Here is an 11376-nt window from a genome sequence, read left to right as displayed (position 1 = left end):
AAGCTCAGGACAAGAGCACCTCAACGATGGGACAACTATAATACAGCAATAACTGGGACCAACATGAGCAGCAGACAGCGTCAGTAGTTAATTACCTAACGAGCGCTTCCCTAATGACAAATCAACACAAAGGGAAGGTACGCACGAGCGTGAAATATACAAACAGCAACCACGGGTCTCGTAGAGGAAGATTCACATAGCTTCCCCTGCAGGTCCACGGCGCCACAACCAATGTACTTTTCACGAAACCGCTGGCGCCATCTGTTAGCAGGAAACACAGCTAATCGTGTAGGTGAGTGCATGATGATCGATCAGCTACATGCACGCACACACGCGCGTACGCACGCACGCACGCACGCACGCACGCGTTTAGTGAGTCGCTTCTTAAGCCTCGCGCAGACCTGCGACTTTTTCATGCAACTGGACAGCGATTCTAGAATCGCTGTAAAAATTGCTGTGAAATCGCTACGTCTGCGGGAACGTGCAACTGCAACCCGTAGCGATTCTGGTCGCTTGCGACGAGATGCAAGAAATCAAACTGTTTTGATTTTGAGCGACTCGTCGCTCCCAATCGCTCCCAAATTGCTCTAGAATTGCTTCGAAATCGCATGTGTGCGAACATGCGGTGACACATCAAGCGATCGCTTGCGGTTGCAGGTTGCAGCGACGAGCAACCAAAAATCGCAAATCTGCACTAGGCTTTAGGCTGCAGACAATATCGCGCTAGTAACGAGATAAAATGGGAATGTTCGTTCGTTCAAAGTAACGCAATTTTTTTTTACAACGACGTTAAATATAATTTCTTATATAGCATCTAGCTACTTTTTTGTTCGCCCTGCCGCGTACAGAGATATATGTGAGACAATGAACCATTCAACAAAGATTTCTCGAATCATCATCACTATCACCCTCATCATCGTCGTCATCATCACTATCATCTTTTAAACTACTGATTTAGCAACAATTATTTACAATGACAGGAGAGCAGGCTGAGCACATGCCCTCACACATGACCTGTGAAGGTAACCACGTGCCGCGCCAGCATGAGATAAATATAAATACATGCACACTATATACAGGTGCGACGACACACACCCGTGCCGTCGCCCAGGGGGCACCACCGCCTGCACCGCGCGCACGCGACGATGAAATAAATAATGGGAACAGGAAAGGACAAGCACGTGGTTGCTAAGACTTTTTCCAGATGAGGATGATGAGGAGGACGATGACAGCAACGGCGAGCAGCAGAATACACATCATCTTGCGATTCTTCTTCTGGTACTTGTCCGCCTTCTGCAGCTGCTGCAGGCCCTCCTTGACGCTCTCGCTGGCGTGCTCGATGTTGTAGTCGATGCGGTCAAGCACCGTGCCCTGTGTGACATGGACAGAGCGCGTGCGCGCATTCTCATTTAGTTTCTTCGGTAAACAGAATGACCGGCTATGGTTTTTTTATGGCATTCTTTTATATGACGACTATATATTCAAACCCGGTGGTTGCAAGACCATTTTAGGCCACCCCATCCTGGGCCACCTACCTACCCTGTACACACCTACTCTTTGGCTCTTAGCGCCCTAGGTCACTCTATCGAGTATTACGGTGGACGGTGGTATAGCCCAGGTTGGGAACCACTGCTCTAAACTATACGTTATATTGTTGCTTATGATAACGTTTTCAAAGTTATTATTACTAAAGTATAGCACTGCAATTGTAAATATCTTCAATTTTATATTGATGATGACAAGATATACAAAAATGTCACCCCCTGAATGCCGTCTAGTCGCTAGATCGCACACGCATGCACGCACGCACGCACGCACGAACACACACAAACACACACACACACACACGCACACACACACGTGATTATCGCAGCAGCCTCACACACCGAGACGCGGTGACAATGCGACACGCACACGCGCTGTTTCACGGGACAAGACGAGCGAACACCAAGAACTAACGACAACAACTGACCGCGCACGCGTGGACTCGCCCTGTTGCCACGGTTACCTGGTCGGCGACGATCTGTGCGAGATCCTTGAAGATTTCGTTGACCTCTGCGATTGACTTGACGACGAGCGCAATCTCCTGCTCCCGCTGCGACACGAGCACGCTGTTGTCCTCTGCAAACTTCATCTGCTGTGACGTGAAGCCCTGCGAGCGAGATGAGGAAATGTGAAGATGCTAGCAGCATCCATTAGCTCTTCACCTTCCGTCACCATGGAGACCAAACACAAGTGAGAACGAGGAGGAAGACGAAGAGGAAGGGGAAGGAAGCTGATGAGGGGGAGGAGGAGGTAGTGGGTGGTAAGGCAAGGGCAATAAGAGGATAATGGAGGTGAGCAGGGACAGGAGGAGGAGGAGGAGGAGGAGGAGGAAGAGGAGGAGGAGGAGGAAGAGGAGGAGGAGGAGGAGGAGGAGGAGGAGGAGGAGGAGGAGGAGGAATATGAGGAGGAGGGAAGAAAGACTCCCCTTGTTTTATTGCTCCTCTCATATTCCATCATCATGGAGACCAAGCATGGGTGAGGAGGAGGACGTGGAAGAGGGAAGAATGACTCACCCTGTCATATCTCTCCTGTAACTCTTCATCTTCCAACATCATGGAGCTAGACTGGGGAAGACTGATGTCAAAATGTTCAAAATACCTCTCCTCTCGTCCCGTCAATCCTGAAAGTGCCAAGAAACGTGCCATTACATGCGTCGAGATCATTCTTAATTACATTTAAATTAATAAAAAAATCGCATGGCCGAAATGTATGGCCTGTGACTACAAATACATTGTAAAATAAAATCACCTACTGGTAATATTTCCATGTGAAATGAGACAGAAGAGTTAATGCATCAGACATGCACAATGCACTGATCGCACACGAACGATGAACACACACAAATTACCAAATGCATAATTTAAAATCCTTCACACAAAAGCAGACAGCATAAATTAAGTGTTTGTGAATATTTCTGAATTGCTGAGGAAGACAAAGTCAATAACAAACTTACATTCACTCTGATCATCATGTTAAATAACGAATAAGTGGATTACCAGAACACACAACACAGGCACTAACGCCAATGCAACCTGCCACACCCTCACACGACCACCCACGTCCAAAAATGCTCACGTTTTAAATATGCCGACTGAGACTGTCGGAAGTTGCCTGAAAGACTCTGTAGCTGTGACGCGAGCGATGACATCACGTTACGCGTTACGCGCTGTTCCTGCGAGGTGGCACTTCTGCTCCTAGCACCAATCTGCTGAACCAGCCGATGACACCTGGTGAACATCTATGTAAACAACAAAGACGCATTGTTTTTTTATAGTTGCAGCAGAAAATACTAAATTCAAAAGTAATCAAAGGAAATAATCATCACAAGTCAAAACTATTCAGGCTAAATACGTCACTGCCGATAATAGGGAAATTATTGTGAGCCAAAACTGTAATCGCACAGATTTGTTTCATGTCATCATTTTTGGGAAGCATTTAACGCTAACATCCTGGTGCCCGTTGTCAGAAACATCGTAAAGTTAAGGTTAATGTTAATACCAAGACAGCACTTACAATTCATGTTAATGTTACAAGAACAGCATTGACAGAAATACATCGCAGCTATGAGAAAACTTACAATAACAGGAACTTCATAACTTGCTGTCACGAGGCTGCCGATTGGATAAGAATCGATCACAAAACTCAAATTCATATGCATTTATTGTATACATTATATTTTCACAGTAAGTTATGCATATTATGGTAGTAAATCATATAAAAAATAACTGATGAAAAAATGACATGATCATGTTTTTATTCTGCACAGTAGTGCTCACATAACACGAGTGTTATGACTTATCAAAATATCCAAAATGAGAACAATCCCCATTTGTAAATGTTAGTTTTGGTACACGATCAATAGATAAGTAGTGTTCATGATGTGTTTTCCATGACAAAACACGTTTTACTAATTAAAATAATATAATATCACTATAATTGCAATTCTTTGTGTAAATGCATTATTTTCATCTTGGTCTTAATGTTATGAGAGGGTCTAGGAATCTCGTAATGTGAAGAGGAAATTTGCTAGGATTTTTCATTCTTGTAACTTTACGATGTTTCTGTGAATGGTTTACAAGTCAAAAGTTAATTTTAAAGCTACTGTTAAGACTAATTTTGTGTCTGACAACAGGACCGTAGTGAACATCTCAACTGATTCTTATGCCACTGACTACTAGTGCCCAATATACCTGTGTTATGTCTTGTGTCATGATTTCTATAGCGTGTTCTTCGTCTATGGAGTCATCCATCGTAGGCCGGTTTAAATGCTTATCATGAAGAGTAGAAACCTCCTTAACTGTAACCGCATCAATGAAACACAAGTTCACTCACAGCAGGAATATATGCAGGTGGTTTAACACTGAACACTATCAGTACTTTCTGCTACAAAGCAATTCAAAATTAATTATCAGTAACTTCGCTCTTACACTATGATTCACTGAGCCTGAAACATGCAGTGTATTGTAAAGAGGGGTGTAACTATTCACCGATACATCAGTGAATCGCGCGTGATACAGCGGGCCACGATACGATAAACGATACGTAGGGACCGGATCGTGATAAAAGCTATACGGATGTTAAACAGTGAATACCGCAAGCTAAACTATTTAATAAAGCACATCTAATTCCTTTTAAATTTAATTCCTACTTTAATTTGATAAACTTTCTCTCAGTATCACATAAATATCCTCGGCTGTCATAGAAATCAGTGTCAATATATGTGGCGCGCTTGTATTGCCGCCAAAATTATTACCGCAAAATAATAGAGCGCTGATTGCATGTCGTTACTGCACAAGTACTGTAGCACTGTGTATGATGTGCATGCGAGTGGAGTTGTCAATTACGGGTTAGTCTATACTCTAGAGCATACTCAGAATATCCCGTTGTGTTTCAGCCATAAATATATATATATACGGAGACTCCCCAACTTACAAACTTTCGATGATACAAACAATTTGCCCTGAAGTCCATTAGTGTATAATGTCAATATTGGTCAATAAAAAGACACAATCGCCCCCCTGATTTTGACTTTCGCCAACTCCTGTGTTCACGTATGTTTACACTATGTACACTTCTAGGTTACTCGATGTTCACACGTACATATACTACACTACTGTACAATACTGTATACCTACGTACATATGTTCGACTTACGAACAACCGCTCAGAACCGAACATGTTCGTAAGTCGGGGAGTCTCTGTATATAGTAACTGATTAATAATTCAAGTTCTTGTGAACCTCATATTACAAACTAGAAGATCAAAATAAAGATTTCAAAAAGTCACTGTTGTTTTATGACAAATGTGAATGCATTCTAATAAAAATGTGTAGGTATATACTATTATTTATGCATAATATACTCTAATTCTAGTGTATTGTATCCCTTTTTATTATAAATTTTCAAATAAACATTAATAATAAAAATCATTACTAATTCGTACATGATATGACAAATTTATCCTAGCATGTAAATTACACTATCTCTCCTTCTGTCTATGTATCGTATCGTCACCTACGTATCGAGATACGTATCGTATCACGACCCTAGTGTAATATGTTACACCTATAGTGAACATTGTAAATGCAATTTCTTATTAACACCATGCCGGACCGTACTTTTTTGTTGTATTCGTGATATTTCATATTGTATCTCCTCTACTCCATCTACCCACTCTGGAGGAAGCTTGTTGATTCTGGAATTTGTAAGGCCAGCTTCAGGGTCCTTACTGACTAGCGCCACTCTATCATCTGCCTAGAAAGAAATGAACATTCACAATTATATTTTATTGCATGCTCATTATCAAATTCATCATGTTGAAGATATGATCTGTATGAGTTGAGGCATTTGTAAAATAATATAGCATTTCCTAGTATAATGGTTTGCTGCAAGACCACAAAGTGAATCAGTTGTAAATGCAACATTTTGCCCACAGTTGCACACTGTATACACTTCAAGAATTGATATTATCATATCTTGTTACACTACTGTTAATGTTTGTGTGCCCTGTCATGATAGTGATTGCATACTTGGACAGTTAATCCTATCCCCTAGCTAATCTATACTTGATTGGTCCACAACATCAATACATCAAAATAGACAATGACTATGGTTTGTATACCCTTTTTACACCAATTCTACAATTTAGCAAATCAAGATAACATTGTTATTAATACTGTTGCAACCATTAAATTTCTGGGCTGTCGCTCACAAAGATGTGACACTGATGCTCATAGGGTCTATGTCCCCCAGGGTACTGCCGGAACGTACCCTGGGTACGGTTCGGTATACCGGAACGTACCCTGGTAACTATCTAGCTGATATGGTTAGGGTTAGGGTTAGGGTTAGGGCTAGGGTTAGGGTTAGGGTTAGGGTTAGGGTTAGAGTTAGAGTTAGGGTTAGGGTTAGGGTTAGGGAGTAGGCGTAGGCGACACCCTAGACTCGTTAGTGGAGTAGGCGAGATACGGTCCGGCACATTAGATAGTAGTATTTAGTACCAGGGTACGTTCCGGCAGTACCCTGGGGGACATAGACCCTACCCTGGGGGACAGCGACACTGACAGTGCAGCCAAGAGACAAGAGCTGTATAAATAGCAACAAACATATTTAAAAGTATTGTAATATATAGTACTGTTGATATACATGAATTCGGGCAGCTAGTGTTGCTACAAGCCACCGTGCCACGCTTGCGCAGTAGAGCATGTGGCAAAACCCCTACGGTGTGACACACAGAACACAGACACACACAGAGATTTCGATAACATTCAATAGAGTAGACATCAACGAAGAAATAACAAAACAATGCCTTCTAGCTGCTGTGCATTTGGATGCACCAACCGAATTGTGAGTCTGAAAAAACTGGGAAAGGGGTCATCATGTAAAAGCTTAGACAAAATTTATGGGGAAAAGTGCATTTAATTGATTAAATAATAGTATACTGAAGTTTCTTTCAATAATTATAGATCGTTTAAAGCTAGTTGTTCTAAATGGCTGTTTGAACCTAATGGAAACATCATGCTGTAAACAAAATAAACAATACTCTTAAAATTTAAAAAATCATATCTTTAAATGCAGTCGTATTACAATAGTATATCAATCTCATTGTAGCATGTTTTGCACATGGAGTTTTAGTAGTTATTGCTAGTTTCTGGAAACTACTAGTTTTCATTGTGATTAGGAGCGTAGACTTAGTGTGTGGGGGTGTAGGTGGAGCGTAGACTTAGTGTGTGGGGGTGTAGGTGGAGTGTAGACTTAGTGTGTGGGGGTGTAGGTGGAGCGTAGACTTAGTGTGTGGGGGTGTAGGTGGAGTGTAGACTTAGTGTGTGGGGGTGTAGGTGGAGCGTAGACTTAGTGTGTGGGGGTGTAGGTGGAGCGTAGACTTAGTGTGTGGGGGTGTAGGTGGAGTGTAGACTTAGTGTGTGGGGGTGTAGGTGGAGTGTAGACTTAGTGTGTGGGGGTGTAGGTGGAGTGTAGACTTAGACGGTGTTCTAGGACTTGTTTTTTAGTACTCATCTGGTAGTGTGAAAACTCTTCACTCCTGACACTAATGTTTGTGCGGAGTCTCATAAATCAGACCATTTCGAGGATTTATTGTTACATTGTGAACTGGGGGTGCAGATGGAGGGCTGCGGCTAGTCGATATTAAACAGTCTAAAACCCTACACATTAACGAAGTGACTTTTATTGGCAAAACTGCACATAAATGCTCATTCATTGATACATTCTTGTAGTCATCCATTTGTATGAACAAATAATCATTTGCATTTTTTGTTTCTACTACAAGCAGCACAAAATGAGTCCCCCCTCCCCCCTGGTTCAGCGTCAAGCCCAACACACTCTACTGTGCACATCTTGCTGTGACATGCAACCATGTCATCAAAGTCCTCCCCTTCTCCACACAAACAGTACCATCTGCTGTCTTCCCTGTCGAACTGGACTTGTACGTACGTTTGTATATCCACCCACTAAAATTATAATTGTATTCTTCGAGAGATCGGTAGCACTTTAAAGAATCTCTGGTAAATCGACCGGGTGTATTGACTAAATACACGTATATGATATGTGACCAAACTCCACATCGGGCCATTTTGTTACGTCGTCAACCTACTGTAAAATTTTGTGATCCCCCCAAAATTTTTGTCCCCCCAAACAACAAAAATGGATCGTCGGTCTTTACACATTGTAAATATAGTCTCCTTAGTTTATCAGTATATCTAACCTGGTCTGATTTCATACGGGATGAAAAATATTCGCTCATTTTATGTACGACACTGCAGTGTTTACACCAGCTGTTCGTGTGTTGCGCGATTGTTTCGCCACACGCAGCATGCGCATGCGCATGCGCAGTGAATACAGCCCATCATTATGGACGCCAGCCACCCGAACTCATGTATACCTCAGTACTTGTGGCTGAGGCTAGTAGTAGTAATAGTAGTGTGGCGGTGGCACCGGTCACCACTGGTTCCCTGGCGATGTAATTGTGAGGTAGCTCACTGGGAACCACAGACAGAGTATGGGTTAATGTTCCGTGTTTGTGACTGTATAATTATTTGTGATGTCCGCTGTCTATTAGTGTGCGTTTTCGTGGTGTTTTGCTTGCTTACCAATTGATAATGTAGATAGACAAGTCCCTACATGGGGGCCGCCATGTTGTGTGCGGTAGTTCCCCCTGTAGCGGCGGAGAGTGGCGCGGGCTGTATGAACAGCTAGTGGTAGATAGGGGTGTGTGAAGATACGGCATGCAGTTCGTCTCTGGAATCGAGTGATGGAGGACTCGTAGTATGTAGCCTCGTCCACTCCGTGTGTGTGCATGGAGTGGAGCGGCCTGTTGAGCTGTGTGTGGCGAGTATGGTGACAGTTAGCGTACGAGTACCCGTGGTAGAGGTACTGTACGGTCACCGGTGTTTGACATGGCTTGCCTCATGGGTGAGCCGTGAGGGAGACAGGCACGTCGGTTGGTGAGTAGGCACTGTCGTATTGTCCTGTTGTTGCGGGGCGAGTAAATAATACAGTACTAGAATATTAAATAGGTTGGTTTAATATTCCTACAGTATCGAGAAGTAATAACTCTGCACGAATCGGGGGGAAGCTGGCCTATTCGTGCACAACCGCACAGGGTGGGAGGCTGCCGGTTATTTTAGCCCTTTGCCCAGCTGCATTCATAATTCATTCTATTTGTATAGCCTTTGTTTATACACCGGGTTGACATTTATTATGAGACGTAACGTAAGGCCAGCAGGCAGGGTGGGGTTGCCCCGTTGTTGTGTTTCTGGTGTGTGTCGTCCCTCGTCTGGCATTGTTGACTAATTACACAACTGCGCTGGAACCGGAACACGGTGGGACAGGTTATTGCGGAGGGAGCGCAGTAGCACTGAGGCGCTCTGGTGGCTAGCGGAGTCCGGGTGGCGGCGATATGGCCATTTCAACGCCCCCGGGCACAACAGGTGAGTGTGCTTACCTACGGTTACTGCTAGTCACTATGTTTCGACCGGTGGCGCCATCGGGTGTCGCCGGGAGACCATAAAAACGCTACAGTAGTATGTGACCCGAGTGACTGTATTATGTAAATGTATAGCTCTAGTACTATAGCCCGCTTTCATTAACTGCCGCAGGGCTATAGAACATCCTCAACTGGATTTCGCAGCAACACCGGGTCCCGACAGGTTCCACTCAAAATGGCTTACAAAACGGAAAATGATCAGGCTTTTTAACACTTATTTATCTACATGGACATCTCACCTATCTTTTTGAACACTTTTCACAACTTTACACCATGTATTTATGCATTTTCAAAGTCAGCACTACTGGCATTTCTGTTTGAAATATTCTGGCGTGTGCACGCGTGACGTCACCGGTATTGTATATACATGACACCGGATATGTAGGCAAAACACATGGCAGCTATAGTGCAATACCGGTGACGTCACGCGTGCACATGCCAGAATATAATTCAAACGGAAATGCCAGTAGTGCTGACTTTGAGTATTAAATGCATAAATACATGGTGTAAAGTTGTGGAATGTTCAAAAAGATAGGTGAGATGTCCATGTAGATAAATAAGTGTTAAAAAACCCGATAATTTTCCGTTTTGTAAGCCATTTTGAGTGGAACCTGTCGGGACCCGGTGTTCCTGCGAAATCCAGTTGAAGATGTTCTGTAGCCCTGCGGCAGTTAATGAAAGCGGGCTATAGTACCAAAGCTAGTCAATGTATGTCACTAGGGCTGAGAGGGTCTATGTCCCCCGGGGTACTGCCGGAACGTACCCTGGTACTACCTAATATGCCGGACCGTACCCTGGTACTACCTAATATGCCGGACCGTACCTCGCCTACTCCACTAACGAGTGTAGGGAGTCGCCTACGCCTACTCCCTAACCCTAACCATATCAAATAGTGACCAGGGTACGTTCCGGTATACTGGACCGTACCCAGGGTACACGTTCCGGCAGTACCCTGGGGGACATATAATTATAAGCGTCACTAGGCCCTATTTGATGTTAGAAATTTTGAAATTAACACTTACAGCGAATAAAACAATAGTGACTAGAAAATACACCTTCCACTGACTGGGTAAGGACTTGCTAGCCTGACTGCATGCGCACATGGATTTTTACTCCACATGACTCACCAAGGAGGTTAAAGAATCGTGGGAATGTGCTTTGATGATGTCATTGATCACACAGACCCCTTTTCGGCTTTTGCTTTTCGATTTTTGTCTTTGTTTACTCACTTGTTCTGAGAATATATGCCGACTTTGTACAGCGTTGTTGCGCATTAGTATAAACACCTCAGTTAAACTTCTTGTTGCCATTGCTCAAATGTTAATGCTGCATAAAACCTAATACAATCATTGGAAATACGGTTACTAGACCGAGATTTTAGCGTAAAATTCTCCTGCTCGCCGGTATCACTTGTTTTCCTGCGATAGATAGCGCCACTTCACAGTATGAATTCGCAACCCAATAGTAAACCTTTGAGTGAGCACGTGATCTTTAATATGATCGCGGCTGAGGTGGCGATTCAGGGGGCATACAACAGTAACCGTAACCAGACCGTAACAACAGTAACAAAAAGCATGTTCCGCCCAAGAAATCGAGCCATTGTGTTTTATGTTAATGAAAATAAGCTATGCAGGTTCTCTAGCATAGTCTTTACACACATACATGTTCAAATAACATTTAAACATGTATATATGTAAACATGTACAGATCCGTATATATTATGTTCTTTACATAATACGTACATTAATATACACTCATTTTACACTTAATTATTTGGTGCCAGATAAAAGATAATTACCCTAATTTCACTCTGTTGGGGCACCCCTAACACTA

At 43.2% G+C, this 11376-nt stretch overlaps 1 protein-coding gene across 2 annotated transcripts; it reads right to left on the bottom strand.

Moving 5' to 3' along the window:
* Positions 1 to 551: 551 nt before the first annotated feature.
* Positions 552 to 10941, bottom strand: LOC106817468 (syntaxin-16-like). Of its 2 annotated transcripts, none has more exons than XM_014822134.1 (7): positions 10671 to 10941; positions 5663 to 5798; positions 4236 to 4342; positions 3121 to 3283; positions 2559 to 2665; positions 2009 to 2152; positions 552 to 1371 (listed from the first exon to the last, which is right to left on the bottom strand). In XM_014822134.1, exons 1-7 carry the CDS (start codon positions 10851 to 10853, stop codon positions 1189 to 1191), a joined length of 1023 nt encoding a protein of 340 aa, XP_014677620.1. In that variant the 5' UTR covers positions 10854 to 10941; the 3' UTR covers positions 552 to 1188. The 2 variants fall into 2 exon arrangements, with proteins under 2 accessions (XP_014677620.1, XP_014677621.1); XM_014822135.1 differs by having other exon boundaries at positions 10773 to 10941.
* Positions 10942 to 11376: the final 435 nt, after the last annotated feature.

Source organism: Priapulus caudatus, unplaced genomic scaffold (genome assembly GCF_000485595.1).
Source record: "Priapulus caudatus unplaced genomic scaffold, Priapulus_caudatus-5.0.1 Scaffold1737, whole genome shotgun sequence".
In the NCBI taxonomy this organism is placed as follows: Eukaryota; Metazoa; Priapulida; class Priapulimorpha; order Priapulimorphida; family Priapulidae; genus Priapulus; species Priapulus caudatus.
Note: the sequence above shows the minus strand (reverse complement) of the source record. Positions and strands in the feature narration are given on the sequence as shown.

Bases quoted from the DNA above. Each gene is read 5' to 3' on its own strand.
- LOC106817468 (XM_014822134.1), bottom strand. From the start codon at position 10,853: ATGGCAACAAGAAGTTTAACTGAGGTGTTTATACTAATGCGCAACAAC. The intron at 4,343-5,662 runs GTACGGTCCGGC...ATGCGGTTACAG, and splicing joins ATCACGAATACAACAAAAAA to TTAAGGAGGTTTCTACTCTT. The intron at 1,372-2,008 runs GTAACCGTGGCA...CATGTCACACAG, and splicing joins CACAGATCGTCGCCGACCAG to GGCACGGTGCTTGACCGCAT.